The 20,164-nt window shown below is 36.9% G+C and overlaps 1 protein-coding gene and 1 pseudogene across 1 annotated transcript in view; one reads left to right on the plus strand and one right to left on the minus strand.

Annotated features, from left to right (window-relative positions):
• Positions 1–18,318, plus strand: part of LOC107706532 (unconventional myosin-VIIa-like) — a 44,240-nt gene extending 25,922 nt beyond the window's left edge. The window contains 29 exon segments of the mRNA XM_016510278.1: positions 5–89; positions 175–393; positions 1,527–1,844; positions 1,936–2,136; positions 2,646–2,822; positions 3,104–3,193; positions 3,370–3,497; positions 3,596–3,722; positions 3,895–4,014; positions 4,114–4,287; positions 4,673–4,900; positions 4,991–5,161; positions 7,359–7,476; positions 11,030–11,156; positions 11,254–11,423; positions 11,598–11,788; positions 12,148–12,272; positions 12,645–12,802; positions 12,884–13,037; positions 13,885–14,040; positions 14,119–14,224; positions 15,190–15,303; positions 15,494–15,581; positions 15,665–15,771; positions 15,874–16,059; positions 16,142–16,258; positions 16,427–16,510; positions 17,220–17,339; positions 17,507–18,318. Of these exon segments, the coding sequence (XP_016365764.1) occupies positions 5–89; positions 175–393; positions 1,527–1,844; positions 1,936–2,136; positions 2,646–2,822; positions 3,104–3,193; positions 3,370–3,497; positions 3,596–3,722; positions 3,895–4,014; positions 4,114–4,287; positions 4,673–4,900; positions 4,991–5,161; positions 7,359–7,476; positions 11,030–11,156; positions 11,254–11,423; positions 11,598–11,788; positions 12,148–12,272; positions 12,645–12,802; positions 12,884–13,037; positions 13,885–14,040; positions 14,119–14,224; positions 15,190–15,303; positions 15,494–15,581; positions 15,665–15,771; positions 15,874–16,059; positions 16,142–16,258; positions 16,427–16,510; positions 17,220–17,339; positions 17,507–17,599 (4,252 nt within the window). The 3' untranslated portion in view covers positions 17,600–18,318.
• Positions 18,319–19,328: 1,010 nt separating this feature from the next.
• The window catches only part of LOC107706430 (glycerophosphodiester phosphodiesterase domain-containing protein 5-like), a 6,332-nt pseudogene continuing 5,496 nt past the window's right edge, over positions 19,329–20,164 (minus strand).

A 20,164-nucleotide genomic window follows, 5' to 3' on the forward strand; every position in this document is an offset into this window, starting at 1 on the left:
CTAGAACTAACTTCCTAAGGGTTAGAAAGGCTGTGACATTAATCCAGCGAATATGGAGAGGCTACATCTCTAGAAAGCACTACGCTGTGGTGAGTTGGCATGCTCTCAATGAAACCTAAGCAGAGATAATATGCACTGAGGTTTTGTCTGATTATAATTATCCTTTCATTTCAGATGTGTGTAGGTTTCTTGCGGCTCCAGGCCTTGTACAGGTCACGGAAGTTGTACCTAGTGTACCAAGCATCCAGGACACGCATAACTCTGCTCCAGGCCTGGTGCCGTGGCTTCCTGGTGCGGCGGACATTCTCAAAGCGCTTCCATGCTGTCCTGACAATCCAGGCTTATGCACGAGGAATGATAGCACATAGACTATGCAAGCGTCTCAGACTGGAGGTAAATCTACATTCTATCTATCTATCTATCTATCTATCTATTCATCCATCCACCCATCTATCCATCCATCTGTCTGTCGATCAGTCCCAAATGATCATCTTTGTTTTGTAGAACTAACTTCCTAAGGGTTAGAATGGCTGTGACATTAATCCAGCGAATATGGAGAGGATACATCTCTAGAAAGCACTACGCTGTGGTGAGTTGGCATGCTCTCAATGAAACCTAAGCAGAGATAATATGCACTGAGGTTTTGTCTGATTATAATTATCCTTTCATTTCAGATGTGTGTAGGTTTCTTGCGGCTCCAGGCCTTGTACAGGTCACGGAAGTTGTACCTAGTGTACCAAGCATCCAGGACACGCATAACTCTGCTCCAGGCCTGGTGCCGTGGCTTCCTGGTGCGGCGGACATTCTCAAAGCGCTTCCATGCTGTCCTGACAATCCAGGCTTATGCACGAGGAATGATAGCACATAGACTATGCAAGCGTCTCAGACTGGAGGTAAATCTACATTCTATCTATCTATCTATCTATCTATCTATTCATCCATCCACCCATCTATCCATCCATCTGTCTGTCGATCAGTCCATCCATCAATCAATCCATCCATCCATCCATCTATCCAAACACCCACCCATCCATCCGTCTGTCCATCCATCCATCCATTCATATGCCCATCCATCAGTCCATCCATCCATCCATCCATCTACCAATCCATCCATCTATCTACCAGTCTGTCCGTCTGTTCATCCATCTATCAATCCGTCTGTCCATCCATCCATCCACTCATCCATCCGTCCGTCCATCCACCCGTCCATTCATCTGTCTGTCCATCCATCCGTCCACTCATCCATCCGTCCATCTATCCACCAACCTGTCTGTCCATCCATCCGTCTGTTCATCCGTTCATCCAATCCACCCACCCACCCATCCATCAATCCGTCCGTCCATCCACCCACCCATCCACCAATCTGTCCGTCCATCCATCGATCGATACATCCATCTATTCATTAATCCGTCGATCCATCTACCCACCCATCCATCCGTCCGTCCATCTATCCGTCCATCCATCCATCCTTCAGACAAGCAGATACTTAACTCTGTTATAATAAAGTTTGTTCTCTCTCTGTGTAGAGGGAGCGACGATTAGAAGCAGAGCGGCAGCGTCTGGTTGAAGAGGAGCGTCTGAGGAACCAGATGACGGCACGTAGGGCTCGAGCAGAGGCAGAGAGGAAGCACCAGGAGCGTCTGGCCCAGCTCGACCAAGAGCAGAAGGAGAGAGAGCAGGCAGAGCGGGATGAGACACTGAGGAAAAAGGAGTTTCTGGAGCAGATGGAGAGAGAAAAACAGGAGCCAGTCAACGACTCTGACATGGTGGACAAGATGTTCGGATTCCTGGGCAGCGCCAACTCTCTTCCCAACCTGGAGGGTGAAGCACCAGAAGGGTTTGAGGTGCAGGACTTTATGACTATTAATCTCTGTAACTTACCTTGCCTGGCTTTCACATTATCTTATTATGTTTGATTTTGTTTGGATGTAACAGGATCTTGAGAAAGTTCCAAGACAGTTTGAGGAAGTCATTGATGAACCTCTTCCACTTCCTGATGATGAAGAGGAAGACCTATCGGAGTATACTTTTGCAAAGTTTGCTGCAACCTACTTCCAGGGAAATGCCACACATACGTATATACGGCGGCCACTGAAACAATCTCTGCTGTTTCAGGAGGATGAAGGAGATCAGCTAGTATGGTTTTTTTATTTGTTTAAAAGTATTATTTATACTAATAATATAGATTATTAGATGTGTTATTGTTTACAGGTTTACTGTTTAATATTTACACTGCTTTGCCCATATCATATGTGACCCTGGACCACAAAACCAGTCTTAAGTTGCACTGCTATATTTGTAGCAATAGCCAAAAATACATTGTATGGGTCAGAATTATTGATTTTTCTTTTATGCCAAAAATCATTAGGATATTAAATAAAGATCATGTTCCATGAACATATTTTGTAAATTTCCTACAGTAAATATATCAAAACTTAATTTTTGATTAGTAATATGCATTGCTAAGGACTTCATTTGGACAACTTTAAAGGCGATTTTCTCAATATTTAGATTTTTTTGCAACCTCAGATTCCAGATTTTCAAATAGTTGTATCTCAGCCAATTCTCGTCAATTTCGAAAAATTGACACTTATGACTGGTTTTGTGGTCCAGGGTCACATATTAAGTTTTTTTTATGTCTGTAGGCTGCTCTGGCTGTGTGGATCACTGTTTTGAGGTTTATGGGAGATCTCCCTGAACCCAAATGTCATATCAGCATTAGTGACGGCAGTGAGAAGATTCCAGTTATGACTAAAATCTATGAGACATTGGGGAAGAAGACCTACAAAAGGGAGCTGCAGGCCCTGCAGGTGGATGACGAGGTGAGACAAGTGAGGTGGTGGGTGTTGTGAAAATGAGAATTAATCTTCACATCATCATTATTAATCATATAATAAAACACAAACATTGAACAAACATAGTGGTCATATTGTACTCAACAGTGTATTTCTAAATTAACATTAACATAAACTAGTAAATACTGTGAAAAATCAATTGTCCTTTGTTAGTTATTGACACCAAAGGCAAAAGCTAATGTTAAATTAAACCTTATTGTAAAGTGTTGCTGCTATGACATCTAAGAAAGTTTCTTTATTGTTTCCAGAGTTCCACTACTGACATCCAGAAGAGGAACAGCATACGGCATAAATAAGTGTCCCTCACATTAAAGAAAAAATCAAAGATCACAGAGGAGGTCTGTAACAGTTAATATTTTTGTGAAAACCATGATACTGTACTTTTTTCAGGATTCTTTGATCAGTAGAAAGGTAAAAGAATAATATGTATTTAATATAAAAATATTTTGTAATATTATAAATCAGTATAATTTATCTTTGTTGAATAAAAGTAAACTATTCCTGCCTCTGTTAGGTGACCAGACGGCTGACCGACAACGATTATAGTCTGCAGGGAAACAGCATGCTGGAAGACCGGCCCACCTCCAATTTAGAAAAGCTCCACTTTATCATTGGCAATGGCATATTACGCTCTGCTCTCAGGTCAGTACATGGCAAATGCATAATAGTTGGTATACTAGAGCTGTTGAATGTGCATTTCATCTGAATTATATTGCATCTGGGTTTGTTTCCTCTGACAGAGATGAGATCTACTGTCAAATCTGTAAACAGCTGAGCCAGAATACATCCAAAAGCAGCCATGCCCGTGGCTGGATCCTGCTGTCCCTCTGTGTGGGCTGCTTTGCTCCTTCCGAAAAATTCGTCAAAGTAAAAAAAAAAAAAAAACATATTTTTTATTTTTGGCCTAGTCAGCAGGAAATAAGATCGCATGCATTTTTAATGATCCTAATGATCCTAAACCCCAAAAATTCAAATGTATCATTTAAATCTGGCCTAACTCTTTTTCCCCATTTCATTTCTTTATCTACAATTTCTCTAGTATCTGCGGACATTCATTAACAGCGGCCCGCCTGGTCATGCGCCTTATTGTGAGGAGAGACTGAGAAGAACATTTGCGAATAAGACTAGAACCCAGCCTCCTTCTTGGCTTGAGCTGCAGGTATTTTAGGACCCACAGAAGCCATTAGATTTCACTTTTGGGAAAATTCATTGGAAAATATGAATTAATTGGCTGGATCTCTTTTTTTTCCTCCTCCAGGCCACTAAATCTAAGAAACCCATCATGTTGCCAGTGACCTTCATGGACGGCACTACAAAGACCCTGCTCACTGACTCTGCCACCACAGCCGTAGAGCTCTGCTATGCTCTGTCAGACAAAATCGGCCTGAAGGATCGCTTTGGCTTCTCTTTATACATTGCTCTTTTTGATAAGGTATGTTAATACATATATTTTAAGATATTTTAAAATGTAATTTATTCCTGTGATGGCAAAGCTGTTTATTGTAGCCATTATTCAAGTTTTCAGTGTCACATGATCCTTCAGAAATCATTCTAATTTGCTGATTTGGTCTCAGAAAACATTTTTATCAACGTTGAAAACAGTTTTGATTAATAGAACATTCAAAAGAACAGCACGTATTTGAAATAGAAAATGTTTAAATGTCTTTACTGTCACTTTTAATCAATTTAATGCATCCTTGCTGAGTAGAAGTATTTATTTCTTTAAAAAAAATAAATACAACCCCAAACTTTTGATCAGTGTGTATCCTTATTTTTTCGGTCCAGTTTAAGACCCTCATAATGTGCATCCTCCTCAGGTTTCATCGCTGGGCAGTGGGAAGGATCATGTGATGGATGCAGTGTCACAGTGTGAGCAATATGCTAAAGAGCAGGGTGCTCAGGAGCGCAACGCCCCCTGGAGGCTGTTCTTCAGGAAGGAAATCTTCACGCCCTGGCACAACCCTGCCGAGGACAGCGTGGCCACTAACCTCATCTACCAGCAAATCGTGCGCGGGGTCAAATTCGGGGAGTACCGTTGTGATAGGGTGAGAGCTGCTGTGAACATATTTCACATTGCCTTATAAAGTTAGCTGACTTGCGTTAACCAAGTGTACGCATGTGCTGTATCATTTCAGGAGGAGGACCTGGCTGAGCTGGCCTCTCAACAGTACTATGTGGACTATGGGTCAGAAGTCCTACCAGCCCGTCTTCTGAGTCTTATTCCATCCTACATACCAGACAGAGAAATTACTCCCTCCAAGACAGTGGAAAAATGGGCACAAATGATAATAGCAACTCACATAAAGGTACACATTTGTAGTTTTAATACATACATTTTTTGTTGAGTTACTAATATTTTATTTAATATAAAATTATAATTGTATATTATTGTTGTATAATTTTTAATATACATATATTATATTTAGTGCTGTCAATCGATTAAAAATTAACTAATTAATAAGATAAAAAATTTACTAATTAATCGCACATGTTTTTCTGAAATTAATCGCATCTTTTTATGACTGAAGGCGAGTATCACTGATACCGATACTACTGATGTCTCTAGGAAATTGTTCTTTTTTTTAATTTAACCATTGACTATGTAATGTTGACTATACTAACATTACAGTATAATTGAGAGCTATCAATTTTAACATTTATTAGACTTTAAAAAATAACAACTTCTAATTTAAGTGAACTTAAAACAATCTTCACATAAATCCATTATAATAAATGTCATTTACCTGTGCCCTTCAGCAAGTAGGCAATATACAGAAATTGAATACGGTTATCAAACACGAAATACTAAATTAAATACAGATGAATCCTTAAAGCTACAAAAGTTATTGATTTCCTTTTTTTCTTTAGTTCTTTGATTTACAGACATCACAGTAGCTGGGTTATTAGCTTATTTGGCTGCTATTACTTTAAGAGCTGCCGCTGCTGAACGTGACGCAAATCTGACACGCATGCTTGTAGTCTCATTCGCACTTTAATATGAAATGATACAGACTACAGTATGCGCCACCGTATTTGTGCATGCAATTGAAGAGTATACAGTATAACAACTGACAGGACAGGAAAATTTGTTTTTACTGACATATGCCCTAACAAAATCTCATCTGACCGCAGTTCACTGTTGCTCTACTGAAGATCCTCGTCACCTGTACAATTTCCGCGCTCGTTAGAGTAGCGCCTTTCGCTGAGGCGAATGAAGTGTGCGTCTAAAAAGTCTACCATTTGATGTGGTCGTAAAGATGTTAATGCATCTAAATAAACGCAATTCTTGTCAAGAAAAAAGAGACAGAAGCAGCAGTTGTGAGTGGGGTGGCCAACACTAGCTCCGCCACTGCATTAACTGCGTTAAATATTTTTAACACCGTTAAACTGGAAACATTTATCTGCTGCGTTAACACGCTAATTTTGACAGCACTAATTATATTACATTATTATATTATATTATATTATACTATGTGCATTTTTGTTGTATAATTTAAATATGCAGTTTCTACTTTTAAAATGTATTTATTCAAGTTATAAGTATAAAAATAAGTATAACCAACCATACTGTGACATTGAAATAATATGCCATTTTAGAGTTAGAGTTAATAACAATAAGTAACTTTTGGTAGTTTTCAGGTTTGTAATAGCATATTTAGAATAGGCATAAAATGTCAAGAATTAGCCCATGAAAAACACACTAATCTGAATATTAGGTGATTGTCCAATGTCAGTGATGGCTGGAGGTGGAGAAATGGAAAAATATTTAGGCACAAATGTCACCATTTTCTGAGAATGGGTTCACATTTACATGATAGAACAGCACATATAACTGAACAAATCTATTATTAACCTTTTCATTATACCCAAACGTTCAGTCACAGCACATACCTACGCCTGTGTCTTCATTACTGTGTCAGGCTGTGTCTGACTGACCCCGCGGTACGTTCTCAAGGACGGCAGTCTCATTATCTTAGAGCAGTACCTGTATCTCCACCTAGTGCTAATATGATCTCACAGCTATGATTAACTCTCTAATCTAAGTGTGTGCCAGGGGCGACCTTCACACCGTCTACCACCCGCACCTACAGTCTGCCGTAAAAGAATGCAATCACAGGCCTCTGAATATTTGAGACAGTTCCTTTGGCCTCACTATCATGTTATGGGTTTGTAGTTTAGGTTAGCATTCGGCGCTAGCTCGTAGCGGTTGATGGACTAAGCAGGTTGAAATTTGATTGACGGTTCCTGTGGGAACATTAATCACATGTTCCTTCTCTCAAGGGTGAAGGCCGTTTTAATTACCCTTCTGCCTTTCATAGGCTAAAGTGATGGACATGAATGTTTAATAATGCTGGAGATCAATTTTATGGATTGTGGTAATGCATGAGTTTGGTACATTTTATGCTTATAACCAGGTGACGAGAGCAAAGGTAATTGTCTCTGAGGTAATCAGCGATACTGTGTTACTATGAGACCAAGATATTGACGATTGCATCTCCACAGGGAATCTATACACAGAAGAGGTTTGATTCGCAGAGAGTGAAGGAGGAGGTGGTGGATTTCGCTCGATTTAAGTGGCCTTTGCTTTTTTCTCGCTTCTATGAGGCCTTCAAATTCTCAGGTAAGACTTACAGAGAATAGTTCACCCCAAAAATAAAAATTAAATCAGTGAATGGGTCAGTCAGAACTTTTAACCAGAGGCGGACAAACTACTCAACTCCATTACCTGAGTGAAAGTACAGATACTGCTGGTCAAATATTACTCCATTACAAGTGAAAGTTGTAAAGACAGATTTTTACTTAAGTAAAAGTACAGAAGTACTTGCTGTTAAAAGTACTTAAGTACCAAAAGTAAATTTCCTTTTTTTATGTCAATGCACTGTTTTATTGTTGTATGTAATACTTGCAATACCTCTGAAATAACTTACAATACTGAATACACTGACTAGCTTGTAGTATATTTGATATAAAGAGCTTTTAGAATGTTAAAAACCTATGGGGAAAAAACAAAACAAAAAAAATGATTGAACACCCCTACCCACCCCCACAAAAGCAGGATGGTAGTAGAAAAAATAATACTCAAGTAAAGTACAGATTTTCAAAAAGTGTACTTAAGTACAATACTCAAGTAAATGTACTTAGTTACTGTCCGCCTCTGCTTTTAACCAATCATTCAGACCAGTTTTGTGAACCGAATGAACTGTTTCATTGAAAAGATCTGATTTATTTGCAAATAAACGCTGCTACTTCACTCATGAACTCTCAGCAAGACTCCAAGGAGAAATGGGCAGATATTAATTATATTATATTATATTATATTATATTAATTTTTATTAGCATTTTTTTACAACCAGAATTTATTCAGATTGAAATAATAATTTAATTTAGGGTTAGGAAATATTTTAAGATTGTTATTTTGAATTGGGAATAATATTTTAACAATTAGCCAGTGGGATTTTTAGTTGGTAATCTGAGTAGTTGGTGGTTCTCCAATGTCTATGGTGATTACAGCCCTGGTACATTGGGTTTGAGGTCGGAAAATTCTAAAAAAAAAAAAATGTTGATGTAAAATGTAAAAATTCTGACATTTTTATCCACACCATTTCACCATTTTCTGAGAATGGGTTCATCATTAATTACTAGGGGTGGAACGGTACACAGATGTCACGGTTCGGTACATACCTCGGTTCGGGGGTCATGGTTCGACACGATTTCGGTACAACAGGAAAAAAAAAACAAATCTACTATGCTCGGTAAAATGCTTTTCATTTATTTTGAACAGACAGTAGTACAAATTAATTTTTTTCCACCTAGATGTGAAAATACTAAATATTATTACATTATGTTATATATATATATATAAAATCTGCAGTACATATATACATACAAGGAATAAATTCTTGAAATATATTTGATTTAGTTTACAGATAAACAAGAGAAAAAAACAGTGCGACACGTAATGTAGCCTATATATGCTGAGTTTCAGTTCATTTTTGCGACAGGCATAATTTGTTCACAGAAAGGAAACTCAAATGGCAGAAAGTCACATCCTACTTGTTTTCTTTATTTTACAAAAGCACAATGTTTTGTTTTCATTGTGAGTGTACACAAATAAAAGCAGACCTTTATACAGTGATGCATTATTAATAAGACAATAAGTGTTTAAAGTTGATCTGACATTTTTATCCACACCATTTCACCATTTTCTGAGAATGGGTTCATCATTAATTACTAGGGGTGGAACGGTACACAGATGTCACGTACCTCGGTTCGGGGGTCATGGTTCGACACGATTTCGGTACAACAGGAAAAAAAAAACAAATCTACTATGCTCGGTAAAATGCTTTTCATTTATTTTGAACAGACAGTAGTACAAATTAATTTTTTTCCACCTAGATGTGAAAATACTAAATATTATTACATTATGTTATATATATATATATAAAATCTGCAGTACATATATACATACAAGGAATAAATTCTTGAAATATATTTGATTTAGTTTACAGATAAACAAGAGAAAAAAACAGTGCGACACGTAATGTAGCCTATATATGCTGAGTTTCAGTTCATTTTTGCGACAGGCATAATTTGTTCACAGAAAGGAAACTCAAATGGCAGAAAGTCACATCCTACTTGTTTTCTTTATTTTACAAAAGCACAATGTTTTGTTTTCATTGTGAGTGTACACAAATAAAAGCAGACCTTTATACAGTGATGCATTATTTATTAATAAGACAATAAGTGTTTAAAGTTGATTCTGCTGGTATAAGGAGACAGTTGAAGTGATCGCGCCAGCGCACACGCGTACACACACACACACCCATCTATCAGTTCCAGCATTGCTAACTTGACAGCGCAGTTGGTACTTTATCAAAATAAAATACAGTGAACCAAACATCAGCGCGCCCGCCTCTGTGTTACCGTTGGAACACGACTGAAGTACAAAGCCTATAATTTACATAATAAATAATAGTTTAGCATTCAGATACGTTACATCGCAAATATGGAAATGTTATGGAATATTTGGATTTGTGCCTAATGAGAGAGGTAGGATATATGAGCACAAAGCTCCATTCCGCAAACAGTTGAGTGCACAAGCCTTTAAAGTATACTCCTTTGTCAGTCTGTGAGAGACGCATTCAGAATCAGCACATGGTCACTGTCTAGTGGGCTTTGTTTTCAAGTGCGCAACTCATGGCATTCGCTGTTCTTCTGCTGGCGGCCGGTTATCAAACAGCGTTGCATTGCTGCGGGCGCCCCCTTCTGGATTGGCGGTGAATTGCCTGTATTCGTTGTAAGGCCTCATGCACCGAACCGAGATATCCGTATACCATGACGGTTCGGTACGAATACATGTATCGTTCCACCCCTATTAATTACATAATCTAAAAACATAAAACCAAGCAAATCTAGTATTTACTTGTTCATTTCTAAGTCAAAATGTTGAGATAGCTCATCAGTTTTAAATATCAGTTCTGTCATGACAACTCTCGGAGGGATTGGCATGGTAATGTACATGACAATGTTAATGTATTTGGTCTTGGCGGAATAGATCTGCTACGCTGCTGCTGCTGCGGCAGAGCAAGTCCTGAGACTTGCTACTGCCGATACATCCACAACATGCTGCTGTGAGAATGTAAGAAATATTGCTGCTGCAAATATAACATACATGAAATAACCCCCATATAGCATACATGAATCACCTCGTAGCAGATCTATACAGGTGGAGCTGGGGAAGGTAGAGGGTTTCTGAAGCAAGCTGCAACTGCTACGGCAAGCACTAGTCATATATTTGAATGTTGAGCACCGAGCTCATTGGCTACCGATACAGGAGAGAACCAATCAGCTGTGCCATGTGATGATGTCATTAGGTCAGATTGAGTTAGACCTATCGGACTGCGCCATCTAGAGTTTCATGCCAGAACTCTGTATTTGTCATACAGACTGTTTATGTGATACTTTTATATGCCATTTTTGAAACTTTAAAACTTCTTCAAAAATGTAAAATTTCTTTAAAATTTCTTCATTTGTGTTCCATAGTAGAAATTATTGCTGGGTGAACTATTCTGTTAAGATATTCTGTAAATCATAATAAAAATTTGTAAGACATATTGATCTGATTTGGTATGATAAAGCTCAACTTTCAGCCTGCTGTTTCTGTTCATTTGCAGGACCTAGTCTCCCAAAGAATGATGTTATAGTGGCAGTGAACTGGACCGGAGTCTACTTTGTGGATGAGCAAGAGCAGGTCCTTCTAGACCTTTCTTTCCCAGAGATCACTGCAGTCTCCAGTAGCAGGTGCAGTAGCACATCCATCCAAACCCACTTCATATGCTGTAAGTGTTCTTTATATTGTAATTTTACTAGTTTTGGTCAATCTAACGCATGTATGCAGAGGTGGAAAGCTGCAGGGACAGAGCTTCACTCTGGCCACCATTAAAGGAGATGAGTACACCTTCACATCCAACAATGCCGAAGACATCCGTGACCTAGCTGTCACCTTCCTAGAGGGCCTGCGTTCTAGGTCAAAGTTTGTGGGGGCCCTGGTGGACAGCCATTACCCTGGTGAGCACATGTGGACAGCAGTTCAGTTTAAAAGTGCAAAGGAAACAAAGGACATAACCATTATATTTGATCCAGCCCCAAGCAGACTTTGGGTCGAGACAAGAAGGTCCAGCATAATCAATAAAACATCTAAAAGATGAACAGAAACGCTTATGTTTCCCTTTGTTTTTGCAGCTGGACATGACTCTTCGTTCCTGAGATACTCAAAGGGAGATCTGATCTTTCTGGATGAGCACACTGGAGAGCAGGTCCTGAATTCAGGCTGGGCTCACGGGGTAAATGATAGAACCAAAAAAACAGGAGACTTCCCTGCAGACAACGTCTATGTGCTGCCCACCATCACCAGGCCACAATATGATATTGTAGTGAGTGTGTTTTCATTCAGTACATTCATTGTATACTCTCCGAAAATAGTGCGCTTAGAGGGAAAACTTTGTATGTTTATGTCCTCCTAAATGGGTCATAGTAGTACCTTAAGGGTACAGATTCATACTCTAAAGTGCTTGTTATGCACAAAATTGTCCCTTTAAGGGTTACAAGCTGTTGTACCCTCAAAGGTACAATTTTTGCACATTTTATTCTGACAATGTATTGTATTCACCATGAAAAATAATTTGTTCATGGTCAAAACACAAGCATTTGCACCAAAATATGCCACTAACACTCAAGAAACACCTGAGATATCGAAGAGTCACTTTAACCTTCTACTTTCTGTTTCTTACAGTCATTGATTACCATGTCCCCAGACCAGCGTAAGGACTCCATCAGTTTGTCCAATCAGAATCAGCTGGACAGTGGGGAGAAGGTTCAGCCGTACACTCTAGAGGAGTTCTCCTACGATCACTTCAGGTGTTTGAACCTTATTCAGGACCTTTCCTCCCTTTGTTGTGTCTGAATGGAAAACTACTGTTTTAAAGTTGAGAAAGTTGCGAAACAAGTCCAAACAAAAAGGTTTATTATATTCCTAGAGAGGCGGAGGGCCTTAGTCAGACACCAGCCAATCAGCTTCAACATCTGGCCAATAACATTCAAGGAGTAATTAAACCTAAACCTAACCCTAACTGCACCATATGTTTTTTATATATATATATATCTTTGTGCCAGGCACCACACCTATGATTGTATTCTATCACTGTACACATTAATTTCTTAATATACTGTACCTTCTTTTTCATTAAATTCTGGATTCATTACATTTTCTGGTATCTTTCCAACCTCTAGACCGCCTTCCAAGAGCACACTGAGTCGTGTGATCCTCAATAAAGGCAGAGGGAAGGATAAACTGTGGTGTTGCACCAGAGAACCTCTCAAACAGCCTTTGCTGAAGAAAGTCCTCAATCATGAAGAGCTGTCCCAGGATGCCTGCCAGGCCTTCATTGATATCCTCTACAGCTAACATTTTGACAGTTAATAGTGTTAACTTTAGAACTGCAGTTCCCTCATCCTTGACTCTGTTGTACCTATCATGAAGTACATGGGCGACTACCCCTCGAAGAGAAGCCGCTCGGTCAATGAGCTCACTGATCAGATCTTTGAGGGAGCTTTAAAGGCTGAACCTCTGAAGGACGAAATCTTCTGTCAGATCATCAAGCAACTAACCGAGAATCATGTGAAGTAGGTTTTTCCCAGTTATTGATACAGTATATATTCTATTCTGTTATGTTTATTTGTTTATTTATTTTAGGATTTTTTAAAGTAAAAGTAACTAAAATATTTTTGAATAATAATAATATTAATATATTACTTATACTATAATATTAAATTATATAAAATAAAATAAATTATATATATATATATATACACACATCTCTTCCATCTTTATTTGACCCTCTAATATATTTTCAATTATATATCATATATACTTTTATATTATAAAATTATATATAAAACAAATTATGCATACAACAGCTATTTTTGTTATTATTATTATCATTATTATTTTTAAAGAATTTAAAAAATATATATTTTAAAATTAGTGCTGTCAAACGATTACACGCGATTAATCGCTTGAAAGCACTAATTTAAAATATTATGTAAACAAAAACTTTTATTTTGGCTGCGATTAATCACGATTAATCGTTTGACAGCACTAATTTAAAATATGGTATATCTTCATACTATTAATTTTATACAATTATAAGATGTTAATATCATTTTAAAAAATATGTTTCTTTGTAGAAAAAGGTAATTTTGCATACGTGTGATTTGGTTTTACATTTTATCTTTAATATACATGCAAATGTTTCGATAAATTATGATTCTGCGTGATATTGTTTGCTCACAGGTTACAAACAGACAATGAATGAGACCCATTAATGTGAAAACAGCTAATGTGGCTCTTAAATCTGTATCAGGCTGTCCCCTAGTGGTCAGCTTGCAACTGACCAAAACTGCTTTACTCTTACAACGTTAAAATCATTGTTGACTAATGAGTCGGCTGACAGCAGTTCTGTATTGTCAGATACAGTGAGGAGAAGGGCTGGGAGCTTCTCTGGCTCTGCACTGGACTTTTTCCTCCCAGTAACATGTTGCTTCCTCATGTCCAAAAGTTCCTGCAATCCAAGAAACATCATCCAGTCGCCCCAGACTGCATGCAGAGACTGCAGAAAGCCTTGCGGTAACCCTCACAGCACATACAAACATGTATCTCCAATGCTGCATAGAATTCCCTTAAAACATTTTTCCTCACGGACAGAAATGGATCCAGAAAGTATCCTCCTCACCTTGTAGAAGTGGAGGCCATTCAACACAAAACGACCCAGATCTTTCACAAAGTGTACTTCCCTGATGACACTGATGAGGTGAGAGTTTTCATGTTAACTCTAGGTGTGCATCTGTTACCTGTATTGTATGTTGTGTTCATCCTCCTGTGGGGGTAATATTCTCTTTCTCTCTCATGCCCGGCTGTGTTTATTTATGCATGAGGAAGCGTTGTGCTCTGACCTCATTTGCATCCTCAATTAAGCACAGAGTTATGTGGTGCTTCTGGAGAAAAGGTCAGAAGAGAGATGAAGTGTGAATAGACTCAAGACTCCAGAGATTCATTTCCTTTTTGGTTTAAATATAGCTGAAATCTGGCCTTTTTTTGGATATATAAAATAATACATACAAATGGGGTAGACAACTGACAATGCAATATAGCAAACACCAAATACATAGTCTAGCTATGAATATATAAATCAATGAATTGTAGATGACATGAAATGATATCATTTTTTTCACAGAAATGTATTTGATCATGTCTATGGTATAAAAAAGCAAATATACACAAAGATCATTTGTTTGTTTAATTCATATCGTTAAATATATATAATTTGTAAAGAAAAAACTTGGAATAGAAGCATTTATTTTGGTATTAATGATAGTTTAGATTTTATTTTTAAATGTTCTGTTTTCACTTTAATTTTTGTTATTTTTAATAATTTTATGTTTTTGTTTTGTATGCCTATATAATTAATTTATTTTTATTAATTTTACTTTTTATTATTTTAGTACTTAAACTAAACTAAAACTAAAAATGAGAAATGTTGCCTTTGCAATTAGCTGAAATCAAATAAATGAATTTTTTTTATATATTTTAATTTATTTCCATAATGTACATTTTTGTTCAAGTAATGAAAATTTTGTTTTACTTGATTTACACAAAGCTTTTTGCCCCCTACAGTTTGTATACATGCTAAAATGAAGTTCCCCCATAACTAGCAACTGATTGGCATCTGATAGTGTCAAATATCCCTTATTTGATTTATTATTTATTTCTTGATAGGCTTTTGAAGTTGAATCGAGCACAAAAGCCAAAGATTTCTGTCTGAACATCGCTGGCAGAATGATGCTCCAGTCTTCTGAAGGCTTCAGCTTGTTTGTCAAAATATCTGACAAGGTGAGGCTACGGAGCTGTCAAGTGTCTGTTCAGATGAGATGAAGGTGTTCTGTGTGAGTTTATGACACACTAAATATCTCAAAGGGGATTTTTTACGTTACAGCTTTCTCCGGGACTACATGTCCTGTAGTCAGTTATTTTAATGTAAGACGTCTTATTTGACATATCAGTATTGGGTTAAATGTTTCAGGTGATCAGTGTGCCAGAAGGAGATTTCTTCTTTGACTTTATTCGACATCTGACAGACTGGATCAAAAAAGCCAGAGCTGTGAAAGATGGTGATTATGTGTATTGTTCATTAAAATGATCAATATATTGAGTGTAAACATGAGGATTCTTAATGATTCTGTTGGTTCTGTAGGCACAGTACCGTCACTGACCTACCAAGTGTTTTTCATGAAGAAACTGTGGACCAGCACCGTTCCAGGCAAAGATCCCATGGCCGACTCCATTTTTCATTACTTCCAGGTCGAAAACTCTTTCTTTGTACTCAATCTGTGAATTCAAGCTCTTTTTTTAAACACTTTGTGTGATGCTCTATCTACTTCCATTTTCCTACATTTTCTTCAGGAGCTCCCAAAGTATCTGCGTGGCTACCACAAGTGCTCTCTTGAAGAGGCGTTCCAGCTGGCTGCGCTCATTTACAGAGTGAGGTTTGAGGAGGACAAATCACAGTTTCATAACTTCACCAAGATGCTGAAGGAGCTGCTTCCTCAGGACATGGTGCATCAGCTGTCGCCCGACGACTGGAAACGGGTGAGAGCAGCACTAGTCCTGCTTCTTACATTCACTCATTCAAGTTAATGCAGAGAGTTTATGTGTCTTTGTTTCTTCTCAGCCTGTCGTTACGTACTTCAATAAACATGCAGGGAAATCTCGAGAGGAAGCAAAATTGATGTTTCTGGAAATCATTTACCAGTGCTCTACTTTTGGATCGGCATTTTTTGAAGTCAAGGCAAGTTTGTCAAAATATGATGCAATGTTGAATTACTAAATGGCAAATTTCTCAAATAAATAAATGCTGTGTAAACAAAACGTCATTGTCCTCGATTCAAGAATTTGATTTGTTCTGCTTTGTAAATTGAAGTGACGTGGTTTGATGATTTTTGATTTTCTCCCACAGCAATCCTCAGATCCAAATTTCCCAGAAGTCCTCTTGATAGCGATCAACAAGCATGGCGTTACTCTCATTGACCCACAAACTAAGGTAGGTTTACACACTGGCCAGAAACATGTAATGTATGTAAATGGCTAAACTACTATACAAACTTTACTGTGTGCGCTACTGTTCAAGTTTGGGCTTGGCAAGATTTTCTAATGTTTTTGAAAGAAGTCTCTTGTACTTTCCAAGGCTGCATTTGTTTGATCAAAAATACAGTCAAATCTTTAATATTGTGAAATATGAATTCTATTTGAATGCATTTTAAAATGTCATTTATTCCTGTGATGGCAAAGCTGAATTTCCATCAGCCTTTACTCAAATCTTCAGTGTCACATCTAAAGAAATCATTTGAATATGCTGATTTGGTCCTCAAGAAACATTTCTTATGATTATGTTGAAAATAGTTATCGCTTAATGTTTTTGTGGAAACTGTGATACATTTTTCAGGATTCATTAGATTTTTTGTAACAGTGTAAAAATCTTTGCTTTAATGCGTCTTTACTGAATAAATGTATATTTTTACAAAAAAAAATAGTAACCCCAAATCTCCAAACTTTTAAAAGGTAGTGTTTTATTTTAGCCTTTTAGCATTCATATTTAAATGCTATGTTATACTTACCTTGCAGTAACATAAATAAAGACTACAGCGAAGTAGTCAGTTTTGGAAGTGCTTTTTGAGTCAAAAAATTTTATTAGATCCTTATTTAAAAATCTCTGAATAATGTTTGAATGGCATTTACTCATCTGTCCACAGGACATATTGGGCACACACCCCTTCACCAAAATCTCGAACTGGAGTAGTGGACATACCTATTTCCACATTACCATTGGTAACCTGGTTAGAGGGAATAAACTGCTGTGTGAGACTTCACTGGTGAGTCACACCTTACATAAAATACTGTGGTGGTACCATAGTACAGTGATGTTATCAGATTGTAATACCATGGTGCTTTGGTGACAGAAATGCACCGGCTATTCCTTTATAAAAGGTACTTAACTGTGCAGCTTACTTTATCAACTGACTTTATTTATTATTCTCAGGGATACAAGATGGATGATCTTCTCACGTCTTACATCAGTCAGATGTTGACGACCATGACCAAGCAGCGCAGTTCATGTGTAAATAACAAGTAACATGCAAGGCTTATAATAGTGCACAGTTTATTTATAAGCACACAAACTCAGTTCTCACTTTATCCTAGATCCATCATTTTGATACATGAAGACGAACTGAATCTGCTTTTAGTGTTGTTACTTTTTCATACTGGAGCCTTAATTGTAAATTGGGAGTTTAATTTATGTTATAGCATTTCTCAGTCTTTTGATGTCAATGAAGAACATGTTTAATTGACAGTCAAAAAAACGTGTTGCCTTGAAGTTTTAGGCCCTCATATGGTTTTACTCTGATATCAAATTGAAAGTCTATTAAGTCAGATCAAGTTCATGATTTCAGCTAATTTGTGAATGATTTGCACATCTCATTTTGCCAATTAAATGCATCATAAGGATTTAGAATGTTGCAGAATTTGGTTTTGCCCTTTAGTTTAAAGACTTACAAGATTCTCCTCCTGGTCATAACCGCTATGTCATGTTTTGACCTCTAGGTGACTACTTATTCAAATTAATGTCAGTGACTACAAAATTTAATTCAGTCTAAAAAGATATTCTTTTAATTTTTCTCAATAGTATTTCTTTATTACCTTTGTAAATGCTTGACCAGGTGATGCGTATTAAAATGTATTTTATAAATTAAAAGATCAGTTATGTGACTACAATCATTATCATTTCTACACAAGATATTTAGGATAAATCTTTAGGCATCGTCCAATTTATTTATTCTTTTTTTTTAGAATGTGTTTGTAGATTGTAATTCTGGTCATTCCGATTTTCTTGTGTTGGAAGCTGCTATTTATAAATAAAACAATAATATGAGATAGCTTGGTTATTTTAATGAGATTCATGACACATTTGTTATCATCATTGATCAATGATTTATGATCATATGACCAATTATATAACAATTAGATCCTTTGAATGCAACACGTGTGACATGAACCCCTTTATTTAGTTATAAAATAGGTCTAGTTACGAATGACTCCAATCTTTTTAGTCAGAGTTATTTTAATATTGTTCATATATTGTTATAGTATTAATTTATTTTTTATTTTTTTTACATTTTGTTTTAGTAATTTTGTGTTTTTGTCAGGTTTTTTTCTTTCTTTTTTTTTCAGTTTTAATTTTAGTCATTTTAATACTTCAGCTTTAACTTATTTTCAGCAAGTTGCCATTACAACATTTCCATGTTTTTTTTTTTCAAGTAATATTTTTATTTTTATTTTGCTTAATTTCAATTAACGAAAATTATTTTTAATAGGCTTACATAACACTATTGGTAGTTTGTTTAAAATATTGTAGTTTCTTGCTAAACTCAATGTAAAACAATATGCTCTTGCCAGAATTTAATCAGACACAAGATTTATTCAAGTAGCGGATCTACTAATATTTCAGTGAAGGAAACATCAGTTTCATCCACATGACAAATATTTCCATTCATGCTTGAAATGGAAACCTTTACAGTAGCATTGATAGAACCTGGGGCTTATGAAAGGCAATAACTCAAATGACAATATAAAGTCTGAGGTGCAAGATTAGTCACTAGAATTTAGCATTTGTATCCTATCCTATCACATTAGGACAGCTACTTATCTGTCATTTTGTGACCAAACACTTACAATTTATAAAATGTAAGGATGATTTCAATGTACCACATAAACAGTGATTTATACTGCTTAACTGAACATCAGTTAAGAGATTTTTTTTTTTAAATAAGGGGTTAAATATGAACCAACACACTTCAGGCACTTCAAAGAGATGGTTCCTGCTTGTCAGAGTCACTCATGTTGGATAAAGACCACACATCATTCACCTCTGTTCATGGGAATGTGAAACAGGATCAGCATAATAGTCTTGAAGATTCAGATTAAAGGAACAGTTCACCCAAAAATGAAAATCTATTTACCCTTAGCCCATCCAAAATCCAGATTTGGAGAAATTTAGCATTACATCACTCACTCACCAATAGATCCTCTGCAGTGAATGGGTGCTATCAGAATGAGAGTCCAAACAGCTGATTAAAGCATCACATTAAAGGGTTAGTTCACCCAAAAATGAAAATTAGCCTGTTTTTTACGAGTTATATAAAAAATTGTCCTGGTCCCTCCCAGCGTTATCATTGCAGTAGGCAGGTGCTTTTGTGCAACAGTCCACAAGACGTGAAATAAAGTGCGCGCATCCATAATAAAATGTGCCTCACATGGATCCGGGGGGGTGAATAAAGGCCTCCTCATCTCTGTCGTAGATGAAGTGAGAGAAAAGTGTTTATTACGTTAGAAATATGGATATTTTTCTTACAAAAACGCATGGATTCGCTACAGGAGGCCTTTATTCACGCCCCCCCGAGCCTCACAGAAGGACCACCATTCAAGTAGGACTTAAATATGCCATGGAGGGATATATAAAAGATTTAAAAATAAATATTGTGGGTATTAATTTGGAAGCGAGGGTTCACAGATCACAATGCAAGCGGGAGAAGCCTCATGTTACGTTCGTCACAATCGCGGATGACAACATGCAGGATGAACACTGTTCATGTATCGCAGGGTACGATTAAATTAATTTACATTTAACCAGTTTAATATG

Source organism: Sinocyclocheilus rhinocerous, unplaced genomic scaffold (assembly GCF_001515625.1).
Source record: "Sinocyclocheilus rhinocerous isolate Xijiao unplaced genomic scaffold, SAMN03320098_v1.1 scaffold1405, whole genome shotgun sequence".
Lineage (NCBI taxonomy): Eukaryota > Metazoa > Chordata > Actinopteri > Cypriniformes > Cyprinidae > Sinocyclocheilus > Sinocyclocheilus rhinocerous.